The sequence below is a fragment of the Phascolarctos cinereus genome, unplaced genomic scaffold (assembly GCF_003287225.1).
Source record: "Phascolarctos cinereus isolate Bilbo 61053 unplaced genomic scaffold, phaCin_HiC Scaffold_726;HRSCAF=1367, whole genome shotgun sequence".
NCBI lineage: Eukaryota > Metazoa > Chordata > Mammalia > Diprotodontia > Phascolarctidae > Phascolarctos > Phascolarctos cinereus.
Genome location: NW_027556098.1, coordinates 327,492,563 through 327,510,174, shown reverse-complemented (window position 1 = coordinate 327,510,174; position 17,612 = coordinate 327,492,563). Strand labels below are relative to the sequence as shown.

General features: G+C 40.1%; 1 protein-coding gene across 13 annotated transcripts in view; it reads left to right on the top strand.

Moving 5' to 3' along the window:
- DLG2 (discs large MAGUK scaffold protein 2) overlaps positions 1 to 17,612 on the top strand; it is a 1,818,644-nt gene that overhangs the window by 1,579,923 nt on the left and 221,109 nt on the right. For 11 of the 13 annotated variants that reach the window (XM_078156955.1, XM_020993659.2, XM_078156957.1 and 8 more), the window contains one exon: positions 11,559 to 11,673. In XM_078156955.1, the coding sequence (XP_078013081.1) occupies positions 11,559 to 11,673 (115 nt within the window). Of the gene's footprint in view, positions 1 to 11,558; positions 11,678 to 13,253; positions 16,445 to 17,612 lie in introns of those variants that run through there. The other 2 variants (XM_078156956.1, XM_020993668.2) reach the window with 2 other exon arrangements.

Below are 17,612 nucleotides of genomic sequence, written 5' to 3'. Positions count from 1 at the left end.
CCTCAGAAGTGGCCAGGAGAGTTTGACTCAGCTCTGAGCCTTGCTCCATAGGATATTCTCATGCCAAAGCTAATCAGATGGGGAAAAGGGGGTTCATGAAGAAGGGATGGACTACTCCTACTGTAATTTTGTTCAGTTCCATTGTGTCTGACTCTTCATGATCCCATATGGCATTTTCTTGGCAAAGATACTGGAATGGTTTGCCATTTCCTTCTCCAGATCATTTTTACAGAGGAGGAAACTGAGGCAGACAATGTTAAAGTGACTTGCCCAGGGTCACACAGCTAGTAGATGTCTGAGGCAGATTTGAACTTGGGTCCTCCTGACTCCAGGCCCAGTAACTCTATCCACTGCATCATCTAGCTGCCCCACTGTAATAAAATATTCTTATTATGATAGGATTATAGGTCTCAAACTGAAAGGGATTTTCATTGCCACCTAGCCCCATCTCTTCTTTTTCTAGCTGAACAGACCGAGGTCCACTGAGATTGAGTGACTTGCCCAAGGTCACACAGTTAAATGTTGGAAATGGGATTGGAATCCGAGACCCAGTGCTTTTTCTACTGTGCCACTGCCTTCTGTGGTACTCTGCACACCAGATCCACGTGACCTCCCATTATTATCTAGCTTAGGAGAGAGTTTAGGGAAGCATCTTCCCAACAGTTATAATAGCTCACATTGACATAACACTTTAAGGTTTGAGAAGTCTTTTACATAGAATATTTTATTTGATCCTCACAACAGTCCTGGGAATTAAATGTTATTATTAACCCCTTTTTATTTTTGAGGAAACTAAGACAGACAAAAATTAACTGACTTGCTCACTGTCACATAGCTAGCAAGTGTCAGATTCAGGATTTGAATTCAGGTCTTCTTGAGATCACAGGAATGGATATGAATGCTCCATTTGCTGTCTCCAAGTCCAGTACTCCTCCAATTATACCAAGCCACCTCTCCGGGACAATCCCCTAGGACTTTATAGAGTGCAATTTAGAGCATCATAAAATGTTTGCCCCTTTCCCTATTAAGCTTCACCCAGGTGCCATCCTTCACAAAGTGTTGTTCTGGACATGTCAGATTTGGGTCTCTCTCCTGGCCAGGTGTCAGTTCAGAACAAAGCCCAGGAGACTCGTGCCACTGAGCTGTTGCAGGTGTTGATTTTTGCCAGACGTAGATGGGTGAAGCTGTCTTGCAGACTAGCCAGTGAACAAACACCCCATGATGAATGGTTATAGGATGCAGCTAGGAAGGCTAATGAAATTAAAAGCAGTTAACACAATCCTGCTGAGCCCCCAAGAAGGTCACTAAACATCACTGGCTATTAAAAAAAAATTCTATTGAAGGGTTGTCCCTGAATCCAGGCAGCAGCAGAATTAATGGCAAAATAATCACAGCATACATTTAGGTAACACTTTACAAAGTGCTTGTCTCGAGAACCCTGCAACGTATCATGAGATTTAAAGCTAGAAGGAGCCTTATCAATCTCTTAGTCCAACCTCTTCATTTTAAAGGTGAAGGAGATGAGGCCAGAAGATAGTAGATGGCACTACTAGCTTTGTTGTTGTTGTTCAATCATTTCAGACTCCTCGTGATCCCCTTTGGGGTTTTCTTGCCAAAGATAATGTAGTGGCTTGACTTTTCCTTCTTTAGCTCATTTTATAGAGGAGGAAACTGAGGGAAACAGGGTTAAATGCCTTGCCCAGGGTCACACAGCTAGTAAATGTCTGAGGCTACATTTGAACTCAGATCCTCCCAATTCTAGGCTCTGCATTCTCCACTATACCACCTAGCTGCCCAAGAATAGCTGGTATTTGAACCTAGTCAATTTGTTCTTTTCCCTGCCCCCTTCCTCCCTGCCTTCCATGTTGCCAGCCCAATGGGGGGAGGGGGGATCAGAAATGGCTTGTTTATGGTCACTTGGCTATTTAAAATGATTCCCATTCTTTGGATTCCAAGTCTAGTGATTTCAACTACCCCTCTGCTTCTCTAGCTAGATTAGCCTAACTGAATTAGATCTGCATATAAATAGGAGTAATGAAAGAAACCAATTCTATTTGAGAGAGGAAAATGACTATCTGAAGGTAAATGCTTTTCATGGAGCTATTAATCCATGCACTAAGAATATTTTTTCAGTGGTATGATAATTTGATACCAAGAAATCCCCCAGCAAAATACATAATAAGTAATATCTGAGTGTTATTCTAAAGGGGATAGAGAGATATTGGTGTTTGTGGATTAAATTGCCTTTATATTTATTCTATGTTGCAGTAACAGCGTCCAAGGTAGGGCGTCAGGCACCTTTGAGCGTATTATTAAAAGTGAAAATGAGTGACAAGTTGGAGAAGTGAGCAGCTATGGCAAGATGAATTTCAAGAGGTGCAAGTTCAGAGAAATTCAGGGCCATAATGAAGCATGTATTCAATAAGAAAGTGGCTTGATGTCATAGATAGACTTGATTTTTTTTTTAGGCAAACCTAATGCTTCAATATTTCAATAGGCCTGTGATCCTAAAGGTGTGTGTATTCCATTCACTGGAGCAGATTGCAATCCATCAATGTCTTTTCATTGAAGCGCAGAATCAGAACAGACTTCAGAAGCAGCATTCTAGTCCAATCCATGCCTTGAAAAAAACTCTTCCTACAGCTTTGCCAAAATGTTGTCATCCAGCCTTTGCTTGAAAACTTTCAGTTTTCTCCAGGGAAGAGTCCGTTTCAAGACATCACTCCTTCCTCTATTGAATAGCTCTGAGTGTTAGAAGATTTTTCCTTATATCAAATCAAGTTTGTCTTTGCAACTTCTCGTTGCTATTAGCTGTCCTCTGGGGTCAAACCAAGCAAGTCTGGTCACACTACTCTATGCAGACTTTTAAATCTTTGTAAACAGCTATTATGTTGTGTGTCCCTCCTTCCCCCCCACACCCCCACCCCAGCCTTCTCTTCTCCAGGCCAGTCATCCTCAGTTCCTTCAGCAGACCTCCATGTGGTGTGGATCTAAGAGCCTTCCCAATTCTGGTTGCCTTTTCCAAATGCCTTCACAACTTGTGTGATTCTTCTTTATGTCTTTCTGTAAATCTTCCACAGAGAATCTACCCAATATGCTGGAGGCCTTCTTTTTTTTCCACATTTCGTGAAAACCAGTATAACACTTGAGCTGACTGTTATCCTTGACTACCCGATCAGCCCACTTCCATCTGGATCTTGTTCTTACTGACAGAAATGAAATTGCTGCTGGAGTAGAAATGATGAGAACCTAGAGGGGTAGAGTGAGGAAGCAATGACTTCATCCTAGAGTCCATGATATAGAAGGAGAAGGAAATCGGAGCATGGTCCCATACGCACCCTCAATTTTGGAAAAGTGTGTTTCAAAGGACTCGGAGAACAGATAGAAATGATCCCATGGACTAAACTCTTTCAGTGAAAGTCGGCCCAGGAGGAATGGGAGATAACCAGGAATGAAAGTATGAAATAAGAGAAGCATGGATAGACAATTGTTCTAAAAAAGACCTGGGGGTTTTAGTGAACTCTGATCTCAATATGTCAGCAGTGTAATGTGGCAGCCAAAACAGCTGATGTTGGGGAGTTTTGCTTGTCATTAAGCCTAAATTTGCCTCTTTGCAGCTTCTACATATCGCTTCCATTTCTATCCTCGGGGGCTGCAAGTCAGCTCTTCACTCTCTTGGTTTTCATTAAGGCAGAAACAGGGAGGTGGCAGTACCATTCTTATCTGCCTTCATCAGACTTTCTCTGGACTTCATAGTTTTCAGTTCTGGTCAGCCTCGCCTTGATATTCATAAACGGTATGGTGTTCAGAGGAGGGCAACTAAGATGGTGAAATAATTTGACACATGAGGGCCAACTGAATTCAGAAGGAATTCATAAAGCCTGAGGAAGAGAAGATAAAGGGGAGTAACTGTCATCAAATACATGCAGATCTGTCATGGGGAGTGAAGATTTGACTTGTTCTTTTTGGCTCCAGAGGATAGAAATGGAAGAAATAGGTAGAAGTTTAGAAGAGGCAAATTTAGGCTTAATGACAAGTGAAACTCCCCCACAATTAGAGCTGTCCAAAAGTACAGTTGTCTGGCATGGTAGTGGGCTTTTCCTCTTTGGTGGTCTTCAAGCAGAGGTTGGATGTCCACTTCATGGACGTCATAGTAGGTATTTCTTCTATGTATGGGCTGAACTAGATGGCTACTGAGGTCCTTTCCAGCTCTTAAATTGTGTAATTCTGTGGTTTTTAGCCATATATAGCCTTAATGATGCCTTTTATGGCACTCCTTGCAACACCTCACTGTCGGTAATATATTTTATCCAGTTACAACAATGAAATCTCCATAAATGTTTCCGTTGTGCTTTGTAGGTGATCACCTACAATTTAGATGCTCCTCAGATCTAACGGGGTTTCATGGTATTTCATGATTTCCCACATTAAAGCAAAACCAGGAGAGTACTGGTTTTTCAAACGTTGAGCTTTAATGACAGAGAAGCTTGGGATAGTTGAAAGTGCTATGCATCTTCCCAAATGAGATTCATTCTGCTCTCCTATTAACTTATGTCCATCCTTAGGGCCTATTAAGCAAATACAACAACAGGAATTACAGAGTGTAGGATAACTGTATAGTATGCATGTACATATAACAATCCTGTTATATGTTAAGAGTACTGTTTCAGGAAAGATCACTGCATTTGGAGGCAGAGAATCTGAAGTCAAATCCCATTTCTGCCACTGTCTAAAAATATGACCTTGGGCAAAGCACTTTTCTTCTCCTATGCTCAGTTTCCTCATCTGCAAAATGAAAGAGTTGGGTTCATTGACCAGTAAAGTGTCCCTCAGATCTACATCCATGATCCATCAACCCTCTTTCCAATTTGTGACTAGAAAATACAGAGAAATGGAGATGATTCAGAGATCAATAAGAGCAGTGAAAGGACAGTGAGGTAGGGACCCTCTAGAAGGCACTAAAGGAATTGGGGTCAGTTAGTCTGGGAAAGAAAAAAAGTGCAGAACATATTTGTATACCATGACTATACAGCCAGAAGAAGCAAAGTGAAAACAAGCTCTCTAGGACTTTCTTGTCTAAGCCTCTGGAATAATTGAGCCAGTCTTTGAGTAAAAGTCATTTAAATGATATCATAATGGTGTTGAAGGCTGAATATGGGAGGCAGCATGAGCTAGTAGAAAGAGGACCAATCTTGGAATCTGATGTCTTGACTTTGAATTTGAATCCCATTGTTGACATTAGCTATGATACTGTCATGGGTCTTGTGAGGAAAGCATTTTCTAAACCTTAAGGTACTAATTAAATGGAAGTTGTAGCTCTTGGTTGTTGTTTTTTTCTCCATTTCTGTTGAGAGAATATGAAATTAATAATGATCTGCTATGTTTATTGCTCTAATCATTCACAGTTAAGCTTGGGCTCCCCCTCTTCCTAGAAGCTTCTCCATTGTAGATAATCATAAAATCATAGACTCACAGAATGGAAGAGGCCTTAATTAAAGATTGTTTATTTCAACCCCTAGCATGACTCCCTTCTAAAATATCTCCAGAGCCTAGTCATCTAGGTTGTGTTTGACCACATTTAGTGATGGGACACTCTTGACCTTTTGAGGCTGCCTATTCTACTTCTGGACATCTCTAATCATTAGTTAAGTTGCTCATACTGAGTAACGATCTGTCTTTCTGCCACTTCTGTCTGTTGGTCCTGGTTCTGTTCTCTGGGGCCAAGCAGCATGAGGTTAATCTTTCTTCCATTTAAGTGTCCCTCAGATATTAGAATACAGTTGTCATACTCTTGGCCCAGTTTTTTCTTCCTGAGTTCCTTCAACTACTCCCTGAATGACATAGTTTCAAGTTCCTTTGCAATCTTGGCCATCTTTCTCATATAGACCTCAGTTTAGGAATACTTAAATCCTGAAAGTTCATTCAAATATCATCTTCTCCCATAGAATTAATGTTATAATTTATGATTAGGTTCTTTGCTGTGATGGATCCATGATCTCATTTGTGTGAGTACTCTCCGTGAAGGGGAGATGGCCACACATCCATACTTCCTCACCCTAAGCAAATCTCATCCATAGCTTTTCATAAATGCTCCATTTAAAAAAATCCCTCCTTCCCCCAATATGCTAGGGGCCTTACTCCAGCTCTTTTAGTATCCCTAAGATAACAATATAATACTTGGCCAACCATCTATTCACTCTCATTGTCAATATTTGATTTGCCTCCTTTTCTGTTTACACCCATCTTTGATGATGTTGTTTATACCACATCTCATATGCAAATAATTACAGCTAACATGTTATGGCCTGCCCATACCTACTATGTGTTGTTGGGTTTTTTTCCCCTTGTCCCTTTGTGTTATCTTAAATTTTGATTCTTTATGGCATTGTCCCTGTTGGGGTTGGGAGAGGATAAGTAGGTAAGTCTGGTTCTTAAATGATTAGCAGGCAAAGGAGAGTCAATGATCCCCTTGGAAATGGTGTTGGAGTGATGCAGTGGAGGAAGAAGAAGGCTCAAATATAAATTCTGTTCCAGGGATTAAAGGAGCATTCAGTAAGATAATCTAAAAGTCAAAGCCAAAAATTGAGGAGGTAATAATCAGGGAAAGCAAAAGGATGGCAGTCTTAGTTTGGAAGCAAAGCAAGTTGGGAGCGGTCTAGATGGCATATAAAGAATAAGAGATGGAAGAACACAGGCTGTGTAACATGCAAAAAAAGAAAAAATAATAACCAGAGGCAGCATCATTTTATGCTTTGCTCTTCATTCTGCCCTCCTGGGAGGAGAGATCCAGCCACAGAGCTCTGTATGCCAACTAGTCTGCTCCCAGTCGAAGACAACAAAGTACTAGACTCAGGTACCACTTATTTATGGAAGAATTATCTAGGGTAGGCACGGTTTACCTCAGATTACTAAACAAGTTAGTAACTAAGCAGGGATTAGAACCCAGGTGTTCTGATACCTAGCCCACCATTCTACATTTCCTCCAGAAAATAATAGAATATCCTTATTAGGAAACATTTAAGAAATGACTCATTTTGGATTTTTTTTTTAAATCATAGCCCTTTCTAGCAACACAGAATGGTCTGAATAAGTTATTTCTGCCTGGAGAGTGATAGCCACTCCTTTACAGATTCTGATCGTGTCAGGCTGTATTCAATTGTCCTTGAGCTGCTTCATCTTTGTCAGATTTTTCACACATCAAACCAAGTTTTTTTGGTGTTTATTTCCCCCTATGAAGTAGCAAGGTCTACTGTGTGGATTTTTCCACCCCTAGTAGGCTGGGATGAAAGCAAGGGTGATCAAAAGCATTTAACCCCTGGTGGCAGCCTGGCAGGAAAAAAAATTAATGAAATTTAATGGTGGCTTTCACAGCCACCAAGCATTCTGTGGAGACCATTCTCTGAGGCTGTCATATCAGATTAATACTTGCCCTCCCTTTGAAGGACTGCAGAGTCCTTCTTTTTTGTTGACCTATGTTAGCAGGCATTCTAGAAAGTTTTTAGGCAAGGACAGTGTGTTTTAGCTTGTTGGCAGAGTCAATGGATCTTGCCAGCTGGAAATGATGTCTCCCTCCTCCCACCCCTTCCAGCTCTTTCACTGGTCCTCTATTAGGCACTGATCAGTATGATGTAGTAGAAAAGCCCTTGAGTTGAAATCATAAGGTATAGATAGGGTGGAATCCCAGATCTCCTACTTTACCTCTGTGACCTTGGGCAGGATCAATCAACAAGTGCTAATTAAGTGCCTAATGTGTGCTAGGCACTGTGCTGGATATACGAAAGATAAAAATGAAAACACGGCAACCCTCAAGAATCTTATCTTCTATAGGGGAGACGACATGTATGTAAGGTTTTAGGATCATAGATTTAGAACTGGAGGGAAGCTTGCAGGTTGTCTCGTACAACCCTCTTACTTTACGGAGAAGGAAACTGAGGTTCATGTAAATAATAAAAGACAGAACTGGGATTTTAACCCCAGCCTTTGATTCCAAATGCAGTGACTCTTTTCTTTCTATGACACCATGCTATCCCACCATGTAAGTATAAAACATGCGCACACACACACACACACACACACACACACACACACACACACTACATAACAAGTAATTGGCAAGGGGCAAGGGAAGGAGGCACTAGCAAATATGGGCATCAGGAAAAAGCTCACGTACAAAGTGGTGCATGAACTTAGCTTTGAAGAAACTAGGGACTCTTAAGGCAGAGTTCAGGAAGGTGTGCATTCCAGGCTTGGGTGGCAGTTTGTGCAAAGACAAGGTGACAGGAGATAAGGTGCTGAGGAATAGCAAGGGGCCACTTATATAGAGGATGTGAAGAAGGAGTAGAATGGGGTTGGGGGGGAATGTGAAATGGACCAGGTAATGAAGGGCTTTAAATGTCAAACAGAGAAGTTTATGTTTTATCTTAGAGGGAAAGAAGAGTCACTGTAGTTTCTTGAGCTGGGGAGTGACATGCTCAAACCTGAGATTTAACCTTACTTTAAAATCTTGTGTCTTAAATGCCAAGTTTTTGTATTTGTAAATAGATGTTTGCATTTGTTCCTAGAGGCCGTAAGAAGATAAGTGAGGTTAGTAAACTAGGGGAATGGTCAATCACTTCTCTCAGAGCCCCAGTTTCTTTATCTGAAAAAGGAAGGAATTAAATGAGATTAACTCCAAGATTCTTTATAATTCAGTCATCCTAATAATTGCCTTTTACCTTCTAAAAATCTGTGACCCGTGTGAGTAGATGATGAAGCACAGTGTGAATTCTGAGTCTGAATCCCTGAGAATCTAGTACTTTAGTTATTTATGTATGTATCTTTTTTTCAAGATTGTAAGCTCTTTGGGGTCTGTTATAATCAGTGGTATGCTGATAAATATTTAACAACCAGCTTTCTGAAAATATATGACACACTTTTAAATTTAAGCTGTATTATTTAAACTTTTGCATCACTTCCTTAAGACTAGACAATCAACAAACAATGAATCAAGCTCTAGTTTGCTTGTTTCTGAGGTTTAAATCCAAACATTGAAAATTTATCAGCTTCCATCTTTCCCTTACTCATTTCATCCTTCTCAGTGTTCTTTGCATAGGGCTTTACACGTGGCAAGCTTTCAATAAATGTTTTTATTGTTAAATTTAAAATTTTTAATTGTACATTTAATTTAAATTTAATTGGAAATTTAAATTTTAAAATGAGGCTTTGAAGAATCAGAAGCAACTAGGATGCTAAGGTTTAGAAAACTTGTGATATGAGCAGAATAGTTAAAGAAATAATTGTCCTGGCTATTTTCAAGTCTTTGCAGAATTATGAGGCAGAAAAGAGAGTATAGTTTTATTTTGTCCAGCAGGGAGATAGCGAAGACCAGTGGGCAGAAATTATAAGATGGCAAAGAAAGGATCTGCTAGTGATGAAAGTTGATGAACTTTAGCAGGGACTGCCTTGAGAAGCCAATGAGCTTCTGTAACTGTATGATCTTTCAGCTTGTCAGTGTTAGGTCCATAGAATCTTAGAACCTTGGGTTTAGAAAGGACCTTAGAGGTTCCCTAAGCAAGTCTCCTCACCGACGCGAGGATCATCTCCAGTGCTTAACACAATGTCTGGCACATGATAGGACCTTAACAAATGCTTGTTGACTTGTTGACAGCAGCATACTTGACAAGAAGTCATCAGGCATTTGCAATGACAGGGAGGATCACTACTCCTCAAGGCTGTGCCTTTTGTTACTCTCTTGCTCAAAAACTTTCCATAATTCCCTTTTGCCTTTATGAATAGCATGCCAATTACTTATCCTGGTATTCAAAGCCTCCCAGTCTGTCTTGAGCCTACTTCATTTTACATGATTTCTCATTCATGAATTCTACATTCCAGGTAAGCCAAATTAGTCACAGTACCCAGGACTGACCTTGCCCTCTTCCACTTGCATGCATTTGCTCATGCAGTCATCCATACTCTCAACACTGTCCCAACCTGTTGACATCTTCTTCAAGTCTCACCTAAGGTAGTCACCTCCTCTGCAATCCCTGAGCCCCTCTACCAATTAGATGTGATCTACTCCTCCCTATTTCAGTCTGCCTATGTCACTTTCCTACTCAAGAAACCACAATAGCTCCTTGCCTCTAGAATAAAAAGCCTACTCCTCTGTTTGACTTTTAAACCCCTTCACAGTCTGGCTCCAGCCTACCTTCCCAGGATTATGGTATACAGTTCCCCTAGCCAAACTGACTTGTTGTATATATATTCTATCATTCTATCATACAACATATAATTGTTGTATATACATTCTATCATCTCATTAACTTTGTTTCCCAAACTTAAAATGCATTCCTGCCTCACCTAAAACTCACAGGATCTCTAACTTCCTTCAGAACTTAGCTCAAATGGCACCCTACAAGAAGCTAATTGTGAGCCCCTCAGGGGAGAGTGTCTTTTCCTGGAAATGATATTATAGACATAGATGTGTGTACAAATACATGTACAAACATACATACATGTATGTACAAATATACACACATATACATATATGTATGTACAAATATACACGTATATATGTGTACATATGTTGTTGTTTAGTCATTTTCAGTCATGTCCAATTCATATGACCCCTTTTGGGATTTTCTTGGCAAAGGTACTGGAGTGGTTTACCATTTCCTTCTCCAGCTCATTTACAGATGAGAAAACTGTGGCAGACAGAGTTAAGTGACTTGCTTAGGGTCACACAGCTAGTAAGTGTTTGAAGCCAGATTTGAACTTAGGAAGATGAGTCTTCCTGACTCCAGGCCCAGCACTCTATCTATTGCGCTACCTAGTTGCCCTGTATACATACCATACACATATATGTCCATACGCGTATTGTGTGACCTCCAGTTGGTAGTGTCCTTCCCCTAGAAATAATATAGTGTATGTATTATAACTACATGTATATATACTTACATATATGTGTATATTATATGTATACAAATGTGCATATACATTTGTGTATGTATATACACAGAATGTCCCAAAAAGCCTTACTGCAGTCATAAATTATTATAGCTGAAAATTTATATATATATATATATATATATATATGTATGTATGTATGTGTACATATACATATGTATGTGTATATGTGTATATGTTAATTTCTATGTATGTGTTTTTCCATCTAATAAAATATAAGCTTCCTGAAGGTAGAACCTATTTCCTTTTTGTCTTTGTTTCCCCAGAGCCTAATATAATGCCTGCCACATAATCAATACTTAAGAATTTTTTTTTTCATTAATGGATGGATGGGTGGATGGATGGATGGATGGCTGAAGGGATGAATATTTCTCCTCAGATGTCTGGAGATAAAGAATTGGAAAGTCAAATGTGTGTGCTCCTTCAGCATCCTGTTTGTTTTTGTCCTTCCTGCTGTTTTGTCAAGGTACTGAGACCTGCCCAAATTGCATTTTTCTCTTTCTTGTGGGTCCCGCCTTTAGCGCAGGAAGGCTGCCAGATGAGAGTCTTCTGTCTGCGTAGCTCTGTTAAGGCACACCAGTGGTCACCAATGTTGTCTCTCTTGTTTCCATTACCAGATTACGCTAGATTCGAGGCAAAAATCCATGACCTACGAGAGCAGATGATGAACCACAGCATGAGTTCTGGGTCCGGCTCCCTGAGAACCAATCAAAAACGCTCACTCTATGTCAGGTAGGCTTCTTGAATCACTCTGGCATGTCTCCCATTTTCCTTCCTACTTTGGGAATGAATGGAAACCATCATGTGACGTTGTAAAGCTCCATACTTACCTATGTAGTACGGGGTAACATCTGTAGATAAGCCCAACAGCTAACAATGAAGCAATGCCAAACTGAAACACGGCCAGTGATCTTTATTTGATAACCATTTGAGAGAGATTTTTGAAATTCCAAAATGTCAGTTAAGAACCCAGTGCTTAAAATAATTGTGATTTGGGGTTGGCTCTTACATGACCTTCTCCTTTATAATAATTCTGTATTTCACTTTTCTGCCATCATTAAAGGTCCAAACCATGCAATTTGTCAAGCTTTTAAGCTCAGGCCCTTATCAGTTATTTTCTTTGGCAAATGAAGGACTCTTGTTAGGATGCAGATTACTGTCCATCCCTGTTCTCTCCGTCAGATCTTTGCTGCATGGCCTATTGCAAGATTGGCATTGCTCCCATTTTCTTGGATTGAACATCAACTTTCAAAGTGTGAAAAGTCCATAAGTGCAGGGGTGTAAACTCCTCTCCTTTCCCAGTATGAACTGAGCCTTCTGTGGGATTGGAATTTGGATCAGACTTTCAAGGAAGGCTTTCCTTTTAAATTAGTTAATCTTTCTTAGTGTTGTAGGGCTGGTAGAAAGCAGACCAGAAGATGGTATAGGGAAGAAGTGGGAAGAAGCGTTTTGAATGCTGGCAAACTTACCAATTAGGAAAGAGAATGAAGACAGTCTTAGGTTGTCTTCAACAGCCTTAGTTCCCATTCTTGGGCATTCTTTTGGCCTTCTTGGCAAGTATTATATTTACTCTGGTGTACTGATGGGAAATAGAAAATTTGGTTGTTTGGGTTTTGCTAATATTCTTAAAGATTCTAGCTGGCCTGAGGAGGAGATTCATTTCCCTGTGACCCTCCAAGAGACCTCCCTTATACACTGTTCATTGGCCAGACTCTGTGATCATTTCCCCTTATCAGTCATTTTCTAAATGACAAAATTCATTTGGTTCTTTGCCGGCAGAGCTCTGTAATTTGCCACGGGGGACAAAAGAATCTTGAGTTTTAAATGCATACCAGGATTTGTTCATCACAAGTGGTAGTACATCCCCACTCCCCTATAACACGCACCTCCCCATCTAGCACACATAGACCTCTTAAACTGACTTGAGAAATATTTGTAAGGGCCATGCATACCATTCATGCCAATTTACCAGTGTGCATGTTACCCCTGAGGTCCCTCCTTCATTTTAAATGACTTAAAATTGAGCTGCAAAGGGGGAAAAAAGTGAATAGCAAATATAACTAATGGAAATGGAATTTCCACACTTAGTTTGGGTGGGGAGAATGTTGGCTGTGCTGTGGTTAAATTACATCTGGAATCCTTGCTTAATCCTAAATATTTTTTGCTGCTGAAGTATAGTATCCATTGGGCCTTGCTTTTCATTTTCTTTTACTAGCATGAGGTGCTTGTTATAGATCCCAGATGACAGTTCTTTAATTAACATGTCATGTTGGTTCAAATGTGGCTATAAAGTTATCTTTTGTGTGTATTAGGTAGGCACAGCAGGGGGAAGAAGGGAGCAAGAATCCTGAAGCCTACAGGTTCTCTGGGGCCTTAATTTGCTGTGCCCCCTGACACATAGAGAGCCCCTTATTAATCGAAGGGCCTACAGAACCTCAGAACGCCTGAGGTTAAAAAATATACATATATATGTCGCCCTTGCAAATTTGGCCGGCTGCTTTTCAGAAGATTATCTCGATACACCTCTGTGTAATCTGGGCAAGGAATGCTGATAATCGCCCCAGAGCCCGTCTGTTGTAGCAACATCTCAACTGTGATGGGAAGTTAATGACCCCCATTTGTCTCCATATCTTCTCTCCTTGAGTACTGTGGTACCAGTGCTCTTTGCTCTACAAGAATATTTCTTTTTTCAGTTGAAAATGTGTTTGCCTGAGGCATTGAATTGGGAAAATCCGATAGGTTTAGTGCAGAAGGCAGATAAATCATTTAACTCCCAGATAATGGGAAAGGAGGGCTGGAGTAAAGATTGGAGGGAGGAAGAATTAAAAAAAAAAGTCATTGGCTATTTTTAAAAATGAAAAAAGTATGAAAAATTATCTTTAATGTACTATAAGCAGATTGTTAAACTATGTTGGTAATAGCTTAGTCATTTTCATTTTGTTATGGAAGATTAATAAAATTAAAGCAAATGATATGAAAATGCTATATGGAGCTCTTAGTTGGAAATGATATTACTGAGACGCATAGGCTTTGAATCTTTAAAATAATATGAAAAAGTAGTACAAACAGTGAAAGGAAGATTTTAAAGTAATTGTATCTCTTTGGTAATGTTCGTCTTTGGGGAGATTCTCTCCCAAAAAAATTTTTGATAGTTCAGGTATTTTGAGAAGTTCTGACATACTTCATGGAGACATCTCCCAAATTATAGCTCTTTAGAAATCATTCCCTTGATATAGTGGGCTTTTTTTTATCTTGGTGATTTTTTTTTTGTTGCTGTTTTTGTTTTTGTGGGGAGAGGGAAGGGAGGGAGGGAGTTGCTTTCCATGGCTCATCTCCTTTGTGAATAATGACTGATGTATAGAGATGCTATGTTTGCCTCACATACTTCTATTACACTCCAGGCTGGTCCCTGCTAGGGCACTGGCTATGACTTGTTTAGGTGGAGACCAAGCAAAGTCTTGTGTCGTTATAAAGTGTTGGAAAATATAAGTGAAAGAAGGTAAACGGAGCTGTATGACATGAATTAAAAGAGAATTTTTTTCAAAGAAAATGTGTTAATGGATATAATTTGGCTCAGCTTGCTTCAACTAGACTATTAACTAACTAGTGTCTGATGACTGTATTAATTTCGCTACTTCAACTTCATGTTTCCTCAAAGTGGTCCAAATCAGGGTTTCTGTAGTATACAAGAGGTGAGAGACTTCCCCAAGTCTCTTCAAGAGTGTTCTTGACGAGTTACTTACAATGATGGAATTTTAAGAGCAGAAGGTACCTTAGAGATCACCTTGCCCAGAGGCTCTTAACCTGGGGTCCATGGAACACCAAAGGTTCTTGGAGATGAATTTCAATGGGATCCTTGCAGTTGGATGGAATCACCAAAAAAAATTACCTTTTTCAATATCAAAAAAATTATTTTATTCATTTAAAAATATTATTTGGACCCATGACACACACAAAAAGTTAAGAACCTTTGACCTGTCTCTAAGTCCTACACTCAGAGTCAAAAGCCTTGGGTTTTAATCCGACCTATGACACTTTGTGTTAGTATGACCAAACAACCACAGGCATGTCATTTTTACTGGCCTGGGCCTCAGTTTCTTCAAGAAAAAGAGGCAGATATGACTAGGTGATCTCCAAGGCCCCTTTTACCTCCAAGATCTACAACTCCATCAATACCCTCTGCCTACCTCACAGGGTTGTTGTGAGGAAAGGATTTTGTAAACTTGAAAAGCATTTGAAAAGTTTGTTGTGGCTCAACTCCTCTCCCATTTTACGGAAAAGGAAACTGAGGCCCAGAGAGGAGATACAAATTTTGTCATTGTCAAGAAAGAGTTAGTGGTAGAGTCGGGCCCTGGTCCCTTCTCCACTCTACATACTGCTTCCCCCGTATTCTCTCTCTCTCTTGAGATAAGCACTATCCCACATCCTGGGCTTATTAGAAGACATTGTTTTTAGGTCAAGGAAGAGGGCAGCTCTCTTGTTTTTATCGCTGAGAAACAACTTAAATTAAAAGAAGCAAAAATAATAGTAATAATGATAAGTCAGCTCAAACCTGACTGATGATTTGGCGCATAGTAAGTACTTCATAACAGCAATTTGTTTATTGATCACTTGAAACCGAGTGGTTTGTTTTGTTGGTTTTAAATGCGCAGGTGTCTGTTTCTCTTGCTCTGTTCCCAGAAGCAGAGATTCTAGAAAATGAGCTCCTAATTTAGAGACTATGAACTGTTTCTTAAAATATATTTTGAAAACTCTGTTTCAATATAATTGGTTTCCATTGTAATCTTGTGTTTTATTTCATGCATTTAAAATTTTATTATGAGAAAGGGTCCATTAGGCATCACTAGACTGCCAAAGGTGTTCATAACACAAAAAAAGTTAAGAACCCTTGCTGTAGAATTTGTAGCAACGTAACCAAGAAAGCATGGGGACTCTTTGGCCTGTGTGAAACAACTTAGTAGTCTCAGAATGGTGTTTGTACCTCCCAGAAACCTCTATCTCCTTCAAGAGTGGCTCTCCACACCCTGTATTCCACCTCCTCCCCTCCCCTGGACTCCCATTGGGAGTCCCAGTTGGAATGATTCTACACAGCTTGTATGTAGATGCTAGCCTGCTCCCCCACCCCACCCAGGTCCCCCTCAGTGATCCTCCTCAGCCCAGTGTATCAGCCTGTTTGCCTGAATTACCCAAGCCGGGCACTTTGCCCTTCCAGAGCTAGGCTCTTTCTGTGGCTTCCCTGAGGGACTGGCATCCTGGCTGCTTTCCAAATGCCAAATTCCCAATCTGGTTGTATTCCTCTTTCCTCCCCTTGCCTTTTGTGTGGATTGCTTGACATGCTTTGATGGTCTTGTACAAATAGAAATGACTCTTGATATGCATAGCACTGTACATGTAACACAGGGTGGAGCTGGCATGTTTCATTTATATCTTGACTCTCTGTATTGTGCATTTCCTGCTCTGTGACTCTCATATATAGTTGTAGAATCTTAAAAGTAAATAAAAACATGTTGAAAACATTAATAAACCTTTTTTTTCCAAAATGCTTTACAAGGCATTAGCAAATTCTTCAATCTAGGAAGCCATTGAGCTTCTGAACCTACAGGATATGGATATGATTGGGGGAACCTCCAGGCTGGTCTAATCAGTTGGGATTTCAGGAGCCCCTCTTCCCCCCCCCCATTGCACACCCTGAAACATCTATGCTAACTACTCAAGGTTGCCTACAACATTTTCCATAGGGGGGAAAAGCCTTTCATTTTGGAATTTGAGAGGGAACACAGGGACTTAAATCTACATCCAGGCATGAAATGACTGTGCTCAGATCCTTTCCCAAGACCTAGTTTTGAATGGGGAAGAAAATATGGGGATACTAGTATCCTGAAATGATTGAGAAGAAATCTACCTCAGACTAGAAGAAAGGGGCCCAGAGAGGTAAGGTTGGGGCCACCACAAACTCTCCTTTCTTCACAGTTTTTCCTAGGACCAGTCCTGAGAGGATTTCAAGACAATCGTAGGGTGTATTCATATTGCACATTAAGGTTTACGAAGTTCTTAATGTAGCATTATCTCTCATTTTTATCTGCACAACAGCCCCGTCACATAGTACAGGAGGCCATTATCTTCACTTCATAAATGAGGAAGCAAAAATTCACAAAGTTTGGGCCACTTCCCCAAAATCACTCAGCTGCAGCATGGTATGGCCAGAGCACAAACTTGTTTCTTCTGATACTAAATCTAACTGTCTACTATGCCACCCCCTTGCCTTTTATAGATGTGTTCTTACCCAGGTGAATCAAAGAAAATGATAAATTAAATGTCTTAGACAATCAATTAGTCATCTAATCAATGTGACCATTGATTTAGAGGTGGAAGGGATTTCAATCCCTCAGTTTACATTTGAGGAAACTCATCTAACGAGAGACACCGGGTCTTGCCCAGGTGTACACTGATTGTATGTGTCTAAAGTAAGATTCTGACCAACTCTTCCTTACTCCAACTGAAGCATCCTATCCCCTATATCACGTTGTTCCCCATCCTTCTCCACTTAAATGTGTCTTAAAGATCATCAGTATCTGATAGGCACCTAGGAGCCTTTCCCCTGGACTTTAATTAGCTTTTACTAAAGAACTTCAAAGAAACTGGAGCCATGCAAAATCCAATTAAAGTTATGA